The 13814-nt window shown below is 41.0% G+C and overlaps 1 protein-coding gene across 6 annotated transcripts in view; it reads right to left on the minus strand.

Moving 5' to 3' along the window:
• Positions 1-10329, minus strand: part of LOC110989173 (uncharacterized) — a 33878-nt gene extending 23549 nt beyond the window's left edge. For 2 of the 6 annotated variants that reach the window (XM_087135956.1, XM_087135952.1), the window contains exons 1-11: positions 10172-10329; positions 6192-6292; positions 5329-5397; positions 4461-4526; positions 3527-3568; positions 3244-3318; positions 2379-2444; positions 1479-1520; positions 1191-1265; positions 894-959; positions 98-139 (exon numbers count right to left, since the gene is read on the minus strand). In XM_087135956.1, coding sequence (XP_086992082.1) covers positions 98-139; positions 894-959; positions 1191-1265; positions 1479-1520; positions 2379-2444; positions 3244-3318; positions 3527-3568; positions 4461-4526; positions 5329-5397; positions 6192-6252 — 604 coding nt within the window. In that variant the 5' untranslated portion in view covers positions 6253-6292; positions 10172-10329. Of the gene's footprint in view, positions 1-97; positions 140-893; positions 960-1190; positions 1266-1478; positions 1521-2378; positions 2445-3243; positions 3319-3526; positions 3569-4460; positions 4527-5328; positions 5398-6191; positions 6293-10011; positions 10151-10171 lie in introns of those variants that run through there. The other 4 variants (XM_022253345.2, XM_087135953.1, XM_087135955.1 and 1 more) reach the window with 4 other exon arrangements.
• Positions 10330-13814: the final 3485 nt, after the last annotated feature.

Consider the following 13814-nt stretch of genomic DNA (forward strand, 5'->3'; position numbering starts at 1 on the left):
CCAGGAAATCTTTGGCATGCATACTCAAATTTTTATCATGAACTGATTTTTTTTTCCAAAGTGAGATTAGGATACTTTTTCCTGTAGGCCTACTTACCCTGGTCATTCTCTCTGAAGGCATCGGCAAAGCCATTTCTTTCTGTTAAGGGAATATAAACACCAAAATGGGTCACTGTGGACAGTTCTATCTTGATACCTACACGTTTGGTACCATTTTTCGGGAAGCCTTTTTGCCGCCGGTTAGGGCGGCGTGAGCATTACTACTTGCGGTAATACTAAAAGGAAATCAAGATTTCAGGATGATTTGCTCAGTAACAGCTGAACATTACTCAGTGTACGCTAATTGTACGCTTTGTATCGTGGGTAATTTGTTTTCTATCTTTGACAACAGAAAGATGATGGCTGTGTCACGCATAACTGATCACAGACCACCGGAAATAGTGATGTTAACATTGGCTTTACTCACGAGCTCCCTCGTAAATATGCCTCTGGTGCTTACATGCATCCCCTGCGTACGTTTCATCACACGGACTTATTTTGCATTTGAATGATATTTTGTTTTGGTTATCTTTAGGAGGCAGGAAAGTTGTTAACTTGCCCCATTTTGCTGAAGAGTCATTCAATCAACTAAAACTAAAGCTGTAAGTCTCGAAAGTTGGAATTTGTTTTTCTTAGGGAAGCCAATTTATTCGTAGAAATCATTAATGTGTTGGATATTTCGAGGTTTTTTATGTACACGCGCAGTATAAACTTGCTCTGCATATGACAAACCGAAATTGTGAACTACAGACTGACCGACCTAAGGAGTGTTTTCATTAAATATAAAAACTGGGAAACAGTGTGAGCCTGCAAAAGCTACGGAGACGACTTCTTGGCTTAAGTTACTGTCTTACGTTCTTCAGCCGGTTCCTGTGCAGTCTCTGTCTCGTCCATAGCCTCGCGCTCCTCTTCTTCATCAGCTGAAAAGTAGAAATAAGAGGAGAACCTCATGATAAAGGGGAAAGCTTGTTAACGTGGGCCATAACCAAGACTTTGGAAGGCATTGGCAGTTTTCTGCGATCGCGACACGCCTGATATAACGAAAGTGTTTCTGAAACATGCATTAAAAGAAACGCCACAGAGATGGAAATTCCACCGTTTTCAGGCGAGTGAATTGCTACAAAGATGGTCGCTGTAACTACCCGCCTTACCCTGATTCAGTCTGTCCTGCAAGGCACGGATCAGTTCTGCCTTCAGTTCATCCAGGCTACGTTCGTCGGTCTTTTCTAAAGATCAAGCATGATCGACATAAAAGATGCTGTACTTCGTTGTCGTTATGAAGTAAAGCTTAATGAAAAACATGAGAAACCACACAAAAGGTATCTGGGTAGGCCTATACATTGCTTTGGTGACTGGAAACTATTTAGAATGCTCATTGTCAATTTTTGACATGAATTGATTTTTCCAAAGTGAGATCAGGAAAGTTATCCTTTTCTTACCCTGGTCAGTTTCTTGGAAGGCATCGGCAAAGTCGTTTCTTTCTGTGAACGGAAAAATAACCGAACGAGTCACTGCGGATATTTCTACCTCTAAAAATACCGACACATAGCGGAACAGAACTGCGTGTGCATATTTTCTACTTGCGCAGGGGGCCATGATTATACATAAAAGACAGCCTGAAAGGAAACCAATATTTCAGGATGATTTGCTCAAAACACTATTAATAAGTGTACACTTTGTCTCATAGAGATTTCATCTTTTTACACTAAAGATGATGGTTGTGTCACAAATGACTGATCACAAACCATTGGAAATGGTGATGCCCAAACTGGCTTTACTTACGAGCTGGCCCTCAGATTGGAGGCCGGGGGGTACAAGCAAAGGGCTCATGTCACCCGACTCCTGAGCTAGCAAGTAAACCCACAATTTAGCTTACCCCTCCCAAAGGCCATGAGGTTACTTAAGGAAACTGCTGGGCCCGTTGAACAAATAGACTCCTTGTATAACTGGTGCCCACACTGGTACCCTATGCATACGTTTCATTACACGGATCCATTTGCCGTTTCAATGAGGTTTCTGTTTTGTTCATCTTTGGGAGACAGGAAAGTTGTCAGCTTGCACTACTTTGCTGTTGAGTCATTCAGCCAACTAAAACTAACTTGTAACTTCAAACTAACGCTAGAGAAGTCTCAGAAGTAAGAATAGTTGTCTTGGGGAAGTCAAGTAAAGTTAATCCAATCCTTAAAACATGTCGAATGTTTTGAGGTTTTGCTTGTAATGCTCTACATTGAAAATATACCGAATAGTATACTATCAACTGACCAGAGTGCATGACCTTAATAGTGCTTCAAATAATACACCTTATAGCTTTGAATAACTTCTTGACAGAAGTGTCTTACGTTCTTCAGCCGGTTGCTCTGCAGCCTCTGTCTCGCCCACAGCCTCGCGCTCCTCCTCTTCCTCCGCTGAAAGGTAAATTTAGAGGAGAACCAGATTATGAACAGGGAAGATCACAATCAGACCTAGATATTTTCCACCTTGACATCAATGATTATTTAAGAGAACTGGTCAACGGTTTGAGCCTGCAGCTTCTCTAAGTCACTCTGCGTCTCCAAACCAGCCTCTCCAAAGATGAGATAAGGTTATTCATCGTTATATCAAAATTTCGACCATTCGTCTCAATTTGGGGTCACACGCAGCAGCATTTTCGTTATAAAGCGCAATTTTGTTACTTGTGTTAATTCAGTTCACTCGGTCTTGAATGGGTTAATACAGATTTTTTTCCAGAAGAATTCCAGGTTAACAGAAGGCCCATTCAAATTCGTTCTTTATGAAATGCTCCCCGAGACCATCACTCAATAACAAATTGTCTTTCGACTTTTTTATTTGAATATCCCTTTGGATGAATAAATGCATTCACAAACAATATTTTCAGTCACTCCAATTCAACAGAATTTATGAGGGGCCGATCAAGAACTCATCTCATCAGAATTAGTCTCCAAGAGCTACGGCTGACAATTCACGTGTCTATGTACATTGTACGACGAATTAAGTCGCCAACAAGCCAATAACTTCGACGGACAGAGGGGCGTGCTTATTACTGCTTACCATAGTCGGACGACATTGACAGTTAGTGTGAACGCAACATGCCCGATGTCACGAAAGTGTTTCTGAAACATGCATTAAAAGAAACGCCACAGAGATGGAAATTCCACGGGTTTTCAGGTGAGTGAAATTCTACAAGGATGTAACTACCCGCCTTACCCTGATCAAGTCTGTCCTGCAAGGCACGGATCAGTTCTGCCTTCAGTTCATCCAGGCTACGTTCGTCGGTCTTTTCTAAAGATCAAGCATGATCGACATAAAAGATGCTGTACTTCGTTGTCGTTATGAAGCTCAATGAAAAACATGAAAAACCACACAAAAAGTATCTGGGTAGGCCTATACATTGCTTTGGTGACTGGATACTATTTAGAACGCTCATTGTCAATTTTTGACATTAGTTAATTTTTTCAAAGTGATATCAGAAAAATTATCCTTTTCTTACCCTGGTCAGTTTCTTGGAAGGCATCGGCAAAGTCGTTTCTTTCTGTTAATGGAAAAAATAACCGAATGAGTCAGTGCAGATATTTCTACCGACACATTGCAGAACGGAGTTAGTTACCGTATTATTAAAGCAAGCCATTTTGTCGTCGGTGAGAACTGCGTGTGTATATTTTCTACTTGCGCAGGGGCCATGATTATAAATAAAAGACAGCCTGAAAGGAAACCAATATTTCTGGATGATTTGTTCAAAACACTATTAATAAGTATACACTTTGTATCATAGAGATTTTGTCTTCTTTTGACACAAGACAGATGATGGCTGTGTTACACGCGACTGATCACAAACCATTGGAAATGGTGATGCCAAAAGTGGCTTTACTCACGAGCTGGCCCTCATATTGGAGGCCGGGGGTACAGGCAAAGGGCTCATGTCACCCGACTCCAAAGCTAGCAAGTAAACCCACAATTTAGCTTACCCCTCCCAAAGGCCATAAGGATACATAAGGAAAATATTGGGCCTGTAGAACAAATATAGACTCCTAGTATAACTGGTGCCCAGAGTGGTACCCTGTGCATACGTTTCATCACACGGATCCATTCGCCGTTTCAATGAGGTTTCTGTTTTGTTCATCTTTGGGAGACAGGAAAGTTGTCAGCTTGCCCTACTTTGCAGAAGAATCATTTAAAAAACTAACTTGTACTTCAAAATAACGCTAGAGAAGTCTCAGAGGTTAGAACATTTTGTTGTCTTGGGAAAGTCAAGTTAATCAATTCCTTAAATAAGTCGAATGTTTCGAGTTTTTGCTTGTAACGCTCCGCATTAAAAATATACCGAATAGTAAACTATCAACTGACCAGAGTGCATGACCTTAAGAGTGATTCGAATAATACACCTTATGTGAGCTTTGATTAACTTCTTGACAGAAGTGTCTTACGTTCTTCAGCCGGTTGCTCTGCAGCCTCTGTCTCGCCCACAGCCTCGCGCTCCTCCTCTTGCTCGGCTGAAAAGTAAAAATTAGAAGACAACCTTAATATGAAAGGATGAAGTGCACACTCGCATCTATGAGCTATGATATCTTTGTTTGAAAGAGAAAGTGTTTATGGTTCAAGTTGGCAGCTTTTCTTTGTAGCTCCGTATCCTGCGTCTTTTCATTCCGAAGAAAGAAAAACACATATCGGCCTTTCAAAAGATGAGACAAGTTTGGTAATTTCTACATCAAAATTTCGTCCACAAGCGTTTCAATTTTGGGTCACGCCAGGCAGCATTTTCGTCAAAAAAGCGCAATTTTGTTACTTAGACAAGTGCTGTTCACAAGGTCAATAGTTACATATAGATTTTGATTCGCATCTTCTCTGTCAACACTTTATGGATATTTATCGATAATCCTGAATGATGGCTTTGCGTTCCTCTTCCTCGGCAGAAACATTCATTCAGATGAGAATGTTATCATTCATTATCAGAACGAGTGAAATTAGGGACAAGACGTTTTAGAGTGAAAATCACTCTGAATTTAGACTGAACAAGGCTGAAAATAATCCCCCTCCAGTGGAAGCTCGAGTGGAATTTCAATCTTTTGGAGTGAAGCAATTTTACCCCAATTCGTCTGTTCCTTAATTTCAATCGGAGGGATTGAATTTTCACTCGAATAGTGAATTTTCAACTCTTTGGAATTTAGAGTAGCCGAGCGCTTGAAACCCATGACTTCGGTTTAAGAAAGATGCATTGTTTTTCAAAGAGCAGAATTGATGAAAAGACAAAAAGAGGAGTGTGGAAAACTTAATCTCCGCAACAGGGTGGCCTACCTTGGGCGAGTCTGTCCTTCAATTCACGGACCAGCTGCGCCTTCAGATCATCCAGACTGCGTTCCTCGGCTACAGACAAGTGAATCACACCAAAGAGCATAATTCAAAGACACGAAACCACGATTCAAGACGCTGTAATGTGTTTCAGTCATTGGAAGATTGGAGATGTTTGTGTCTTTATTTTCCTTGCTATGGATTGAGAGTGCTCTATCAAAACAGATTGATTAGAAACCGAAGAATAACGACTCCAGCTATATTTTTTACACTAATCACACCAGCCATCAACTTCTGTTGCACTTTTCACTGCACGCCTGTGATAAGTAATGAATGTTAATTTTAAACCAAACCTTACCAATTGCATACAAATCAACTTGGTAACGAAGAATACCAAAAACCACCAATAGTCCGAATCTGCACACTCCAAACTTAAAAACAGGCACAAATACAACGAATTGTATTCTACAAAGACGATTAAATGAGTTGATCAATTTTAAACGAAGCATTGTTTCTGTAAAAAGATGTCGTTATATATCTGTTTCCTAATAAAATATCAAAAAAAATTGTAAGATAATTTTCAAGTCTAGAAGTAATTCATTGATTTTATGTCTTTACAGGTAAGGAACGAAAAGGACACATGAATTGCATGAACAGTGAGTCGAAATCATCGAAATCATGGTTATCTCGACCACTATGATAGGCACATAAACATTACAGCATCGTACAATGTCCAAGGAACTGAGAAACTTCTCGATCCATGGATTTGACTAAAAGTCCCCGCTTCTATCTCTTAGTTAAATTTAAAAACGCCGTAAATTTGCTTTATTTGGACGAAGAGCCATTATGAATAAGTTTACAATACTTACCAAAGAGGCTGGCGGAGCAAACCAGGCCGACACACATCGCAACGAGCAGAAGTACCTTCATGGTGACTATGTTCTTGGTGTCCAACTTAACGGAAAGATACCTGCCGAAATACAGGGAAACAATAAATCTATTGAGGATGTCTGCAGAATTGTCAAAGCCTGGGTTTAGGGCAGGATCAAAGTAAGCAATTTTTAGCCGCATAAGGTAGGCCTTATGCGTCCTCTATGCGTATGGGATCTACGAGAGTGCTTCGAGTTTGCTTTTCGTAGCGTTGTATGTCAACGTGTTGTCAATGAAGGCACTCCTAGGTTTTACAGGCCTATTAGAGAGTATCTTTTAACAAAAATACACCCTACTGGGATGCAAATAGAAACAAATCTATATATTTGATGAAGCATGCCCTGCTGTATCGCTACAATCGTCTCGCAAGCATTAAGCTTGTTAGTTTCCAGCGTGATCGTAACAATCGCCGAAAGCACCGAACAGTCACGGAAGAGACGGTGTTTGACGTCAGTAGACCAGCCCCCCCCCCCCAAGCGTCCGAAACTCAGACTTCATGAGTTTATATCTTTTGTGGAAGCTGGAAGATTTAACGTAATCTATTTATGGGAAGCTATTTCGTTGAGTAACCGGCGAAATGCCAATCACTCAACTGACAAACAACGTACGCCCGTCATCAAACCAGAGCGTAATTGTATACGCTGTACTCCGACAACTTGACGCAACTTTGTCCGCGGCCAAGTCGCGACGAAGGTTTCAATGAGTGCAAACCATCTGGGAACCTGACACAAATTTACGCGACTACATGGGGTTTGTGACTGTCAATTTCAGAAAACTCTCATTATAGGGCCTACTTTTGAAACGCTTGACTGGAAGGCCAACTGCAGAGTTGCGGTATCCAATTAAGCCTAAGAATTCGACTGAACGATTCAAACTTGTTTGTTCAGCACACGCCGTCAGCATTCAACTTTTCTCCATAGGGCTGCACTGAACTATAATACACTCTATACTGCATAGAAAGGGCACAGTGTTTTGTGAGTTCAAATAGCGCACTACTTTCTCACAAATGAAATGAAGGCCTTGAACCAAGCCATGAATGACTGAAATTTAGCTCTGCACTGAAAAGGACTTAAAATCCTGGCTTTCAAATTCCAACAAATGGTACACGTTCTAGGCTTATTAAAATGTTCTCTTGCATGGCTAGAATTGGGTCTATATATTCATGTCTGCCTTCCTTTTTCACACAAAATTCATGAATAAGTAACCTGGTTTCGTGAGTTACTAGGCGTCCACACGGTGGAATTGGACAACACACACCAACCAAACAAACCAACAAATACACCTCTCGGGAGTAATTATTCTGGTCCGGTTTTGCAAACGACGAGATGATTCGATTACACGTAAAGTATGATTATCTCTAACATAATCTTGAAACATCCAGGGCATCAGCGTATGCGCGTTTAAAAAGATCAACAGCAACTTGACTGCTTGCGAAAGATGCATTCTAAGATGCATGATCCGGAATACAATTCTTTTAACTCTGAATAAAGGATGCTGGGAAAAATCTGGAAATGGTTAGCATCGGAAAGGTGGTGGGATGTCCTTTCTGAAGCAATGGTGATGACCATTTTTTTAATTTAACGATATCCCTATATTTTCCCATATCCTTCCAAATCCATCGAGGGGATTAGATCTTAATCGCTTTAAGTTCTCAGTGTCCAACTAGCGTGCAGGGGTATAGGTCCAAGTTTATGCCAGTTGGGTTCGAATGCGAAAACCCGGCTGCTGAGATAGATGCAACTGTGCACACAGGCTTATATTGTTACATGTTACCGCTGCCAACTGTTTCCTTTCAGATTCAACACTAATCGGGCCTCATCATGCCTCGCTGTTGGTTTGGCGGGGCGTCATTGAAATCCAATATGGGTTTTCTGCGAGCATGTTTTTTTATTGTTTTGCCGAACATTATTTGGCACAGCTAACTGATAAATACGATAGGCCTATCCACGTACGCAAAATAACAGCATTCTGGGTATAGATGTACTTGGCAACTCTGCACGTCGCCACTTTACTCAAAGAAGTTGCTCACATGGGACGATTTAAGGTGTTTTTTTCCCACAGAGATGATGTACATGTTCATGTAATGGCTCACATTTATCATGCAGATGGTGTGGCAACTCTCACGCTTTAACATTTGTTAACGTAGGATGTCTGAATTCGGGTCATTTGTTTTGACCTGAATGCCCACACCATCTTTAAAAAAAACCCGAAGAATAAAACTGACCTCGGACATTTGCCCATTTTCTGCTTGGGTACATACCCTACAATGACTTGAGTACTTATAGAAATGGCAAAGTTTATGGTCGGATTGTTTGTGAAAATGCACGATCGATGTTGTGAAAAGTCTGTGGACGGCAAATCTGGCAATTGGCCTTATTCACAAGTCAGTCATTTTGAATTGAAAGCAAGAGTAGCCGTTTATTTTGGGAGCCCGAGAATACAAAAGACAAGGAAATAAAGCCCACAACAAATTCATGTCATTTTTGCTGATTGATAAGACAAAAGTTGTGACAAAAATTACATCTAAATGTTGTAAGCAACATTCAAAACAAAAGTGAACAGTCTGGCATCATTTCAATTCTAAGTTTCTGAACGTGTGCAGGTGCATGAAACACCTCGGTGGAGAATCATCACGTCGAGTCTGCTTGACCAAGTCCGGTCAACAAAATTTAATCTAACCTTGCGAGTCTGTATATAGCTCACTGAAAGCATTCCCAAACATGCAATGTATTCCGAGCACGTACAGGAATAAAGAACGGAATTTGAATCCGAGTTGAATTTCGCATAGAGATAATTTATTCCGCGCAGTGGCATTCAGGGCTTGACCTCAGAAAGCCTTGGAAATTTTTCTCAGGACTTGAAGTATGCTATTGCCACTTTTTTTGGTAAGAGTTCCATACACGGACATTAATTATATTCCGTTGTGGTGGTTTATAAGCCATCAAAAAGTGATGACATAAAAAAGTCAAATTTTGCAGTGAAAAATATTACAGTATTTTGAAAGTTTCATATACGGACGCCACTTGACACCCTGTGCACAAACCCTATGGGACTGGGCTGGAACAATTCTAAATGATTTCCAAGTAAACGAATCGGCTTTTCCCCTCCTAAATTGAACCTATCTGGGCATGTTTTTGCTTTCTGGCGGCTAATAGGCCACTATAGGGAATTATTACTGGCGTCCATACATCGAACTCTTCCCCATAACTTAGGAAAAGAATTTTTAAACCTAGTCTCATTCATACATGTACATGTATATGGTTTGGGAAAGAGTTCCATATATGGACAACACTTGAGGTAATGTGCACAAACCTATGACACTTGTCTGAAAAAAAAGTGTTTCATAGTAAATGCGTCGGAATTTAATTTCCTTAGCTAAATGTCACTTTTTAGGACTGGTTATTTACTGACGGCTGTTATAACATTTAAAGGAAAATTTGTGTTGTCCGTACATGGAACTCTCTCCAAACATTGCTGAGGGAACATGCAAAATTGGGACTAAGTATCAGCCCAAATCATTCGACAGACAACCGGGGTTGTCGAACAGGTGAGGTGATAATAAACCCACCACTAAAATTAACGGCAACCATGACAATGTGCCTATAGACCGGACAAGATGAAACAGGTAGATTTTAAGCTTTCTGGGTCGTCAATAAAAAGCAACAGGTATTTATTTTCCTTCGTGGAAATTGCTCAGTCATATTGCATAATTAATTGCATGTACATGTTACATCACACGCCCACTATGAAGTGACTGACCTGTTCTCTGTCGTTGGGTATATTTGCAATCCTAGCTCTGATTGTAAATTGTCATTATAACTTCTGCTGAGGGGTGTACTGAATGAATCTCACAGCACAAGTATTCAGACCTAATGCGGTGATGTCGAGCTTAGGCCTAATAGCCACCAGTTGAACTTACCCAATGTCTGATCTCTAGCGGTCTACGTGGGGCTCTGTCTCGAATTCGCAGTCAACTGAGCTGTTTTCGACGCCTGGCTACGCCTTGTAATGAAGAGAACCTCGGCTTAGAGTACAATAGGCATTGCAGTTCACTTCAGTGTTGCACGCTTCAACGGAGCCGAAGAAAAAACTACGTGGGCGCACAGGCCCTACCAAGTCAGAATCTTGGTTCCGTGAACAATACCGCAGATTGCGGTATTCAAAGACCTTGCGTTCGATTGAGGGAGCACTCGTTTGTCTCTCCAAAAAGCATTATTTTTCAGTAAATCCCATGTGCCATCACAAATAAAGCTTTTACCCATGCGCAGAAGACAAAGCTGGTTGTGAGAAGTCCGAACTTTCGTCATTGGTTGACTATCCAAGTTATTTTGGCAATCCTAAATAACTTTCAATCACGTTTACCATTTGCATTATTGTCATGTAAAAACCTGAGGCGCAGTCGGCCTTGCAACTATGCTATAGGCCTACACACGGGCGCGGCGAGCATTTCCCCAAAGAATTAGAGGCCCATGAAATCGGATGCACAATAGTGCGATCCTAACCATTTTGTACCTATGCAGCAAGGTATGAGACGGAGAGAACCCCCCCCCCTGCTTTGTGTTGGTCATTGTCTCGCAGGAATCTGGGGAATTCCTTTCAGACATCTTGGGGGGATGTGTTAAGTAACAATAGTCTGGGTATATGTACCTGAAGTCTGTTATGCTGGTATAACGATTATAGTCCTACTTCAACACGTGCCTATAAAACTGACGAAAATGTAAATACATTTACATACATGTAAATACATCAATTTCACTTTCGATAGGCCCTATTTAAATCTATTATGACAACAACTGACCAAGGGTATGGGAAACCAAAGTGGAAAATCCAGTTCATGTATTAATCTTTACTTGTTCGAATCTAACGCCAAATGGTATACTGTGAAAATTATGACGGAGACGTGCGTGCAAACGAGTTCCTTCAGCACCTGCTATCCTTCGCCTGCATCTGTACGCGTAACTAATGCAGAGAATCATCAGCGCTTAATCCTAATAGTGGATTAAGACAATACCGTTTTTGTATTTAATTGCCGATTTTCAGAGAGAAAGTAAAAGGCACAGGTACCATTCCCGAGTGACATAGCGCCATAGAAAAATAAACGAACAAGAATCGCTCACGGGTGTTTTCAAAGAATGATTGATGTCAACTTGAATAGCCAACTAGTACATTCGACTTTTGAGTCTGGTCGTAGTTTTGTCTTACTTGTAACTTGACTTGGATTGACGGGGGGACAATGACCTGTGACTTGACTTGCACACATTTGTCTTTTTTACATGATAGAATTTTGTTGAAATAAATATATGAAAAAAATAAAATGTTTCTTTGACTTTCTGTTTGCAAAAAAATAGTTGGTTTTCGTCACACTGAGGTTTTATCATTGATTACCATCTGAGGTCACACAATCCCTAAAGGATGGCTGAAATACCAGTTACGACGTCAGGTAGGCTGAAAATAACTTCGGACTTGACTTCAAAAAAATGACTCTGGGTTTTGCTTGACTTGGGGAAAATTACAATGTACTTAGGACTTCATTTGACTTAAAGAACAACCCTCATAGCTTGACTTGTAGGGAAAGTGACTTTGGACGTGACTTGTTTTAATTTATCAACAAACTGGGCCAAAAGAAAAAACGGACCAGAGAACGAAAGACATGCTGTAGCTAGACACCAGTTTTCTGATGTCCAGGTAATAACAGAGTTGTAGATCCGCTGCCACGTCGGAGCTGCAGGCTCACATAAATCCAGGATACATAAATTACCGGTATTGTCTGGTTGAATCGTGTAAAACTAGTCTTTGTCGTTCCATGAAAGTTCTCCTCAGACCCTGTGGGAGGGGGCCAATGGAGTCGTGCCATAGGTCCATCTTCATTTGATGCAAACCACATGTATGGGTTAGAGAGACCCCCGGCCTTTGTGATGGTAGTTTTTGGTACTGTTATACGTCTAGGGGATGTGTTAAGTAACAATAGGCTGGAGTGTGTATAAGAATTGGGCTTGTTGGGGGGGGGATACCCCTCTGTCCCATTTCGTGCCTGGTATATCCATCTTTGTCAGTGAATCAGCCTTTCATTTCGTTAAGTTACTTGGTTAGACACTAAGGGATTTTTCTCAAGGCTTTTTGCACGCATCACAGTAACAGCATGTAAAGACACATTTCAATCTCGTTTTTCCACTGGATCCTAGGTCAGGCCCACTTTTCTTTCCCAGTATTCGTATTAGAGACACACATAGCGACGTCAAACTTTAGCACTAAAATCCCAAGAGAACAGATGGCACAGACCAGTCCTTCGTCTGCAGACTGTGTCGGAGATGCAAAGTGCCGAAAAATCCATTATTTTGTCATAAGCCGTCAATAATCCTAAAGTCCATTCACTGCCAACGCTTCTACAAATACAGTCTGTTCCACTGCGTTGCGTGTTTCCAGCAATAACACCCAGGACTCGAACACTCAACATCGGTAATTACAATAGTAAAGTCCCCAAACGTGGCTTACTTCATCTCTCCCTAGACTTTCTTCACACAGCGCTGCCAAACCTCTTTCTTGATAAATTTGAAATTCCCAGTAAGATTCATGGTGTCGAATCCTTGTAAACAATTTCAGTTTCAAAACCGTCAACGTCCAGAAACTGGACTCGAACTCAGCTGAGTGTTCCTTAACGGGCTCACTTGAAAAGAAAAAATCTCCAAAAATCCCACACAAACATTTACAAAATCATTTCAAGTTGATAAATTCTTGTAACGAATCATTACTGCCACTCAAATACCCATCTACAAGTTTGTCAGAAAATCCTTTTCATAGTTTTGGTCTTATTTATAACATTTCATTTCGCACGTCGGAAAAAATCTGGATAATCGGGCGAAAATAAAATTTCATCCAAACTTTGTATTACGGTTTATTCGCCAAGGCTTTCTTGAAAAAGGTCAAGTCCCCGCCACGTTCCATCATGTCCATGCTCGAATAGTCCATCCGTGACGTCATTTACACTTGTTATTTACAGAGAGACCCGCTCGCCAGCCGGGGTAGTGGTGGCTGACACCAGAGTAAGCACAAGGAATCACGTGATGGCTAAATGAATGCTCTGTGTAAGTTTGACTTGCACGTGTAAGCTAATCGAACGCACCCTGTATGCGCCGTAGTCTTTTGTAATGCAGATCAGTGGTCGTGGCTGAGTACAGCAGGAAGTTGAGCACTTACCGACAAACAACATGTTATAATAATGAAAAAGTACCGTGCAAGCCCACGAGGATACGAAACCCTGAAGTTCAAACTGGGCATGTAAACACTGCTTCATGAGCATAATGAAACGAGCAACTGCCTATTCGCGGAGTCCGTTTTATGTCAGTGCACAGTTTGATCAGGACCCAGAATGTATGTGTAAAGCATTCTTAAATGAAAAGTACACGACACATTGAACTTCATTTTAACAATCGTTGATTGAATTGGAGGGCGGGTAGAATTACTTTGGGGACAATTTCTGTCCAAGATTGATCAGTCCCAAAAAGAAGTACTGAAGCTCATCGTCATTAAAAGAAAGTAAATTGATCTGATTCGACGTGGACGTT

The sequence above is a fragment of the Acanthaster planci genome, linkage group LG04, assembly GCF_054643075.1.
Source record: "Acanthaster planci isolate LZ-2023a linkage group LG04, COTS_SCS, whole genome shotgun sequence".
NCBI classification, from domain to species: domain Eukaryota; kingdom Metazoa; phylum Echinodermata; class Asteroidea; order Valvatida; family Acanthasteridae; genus Acanthaster; species Acanthaster planci.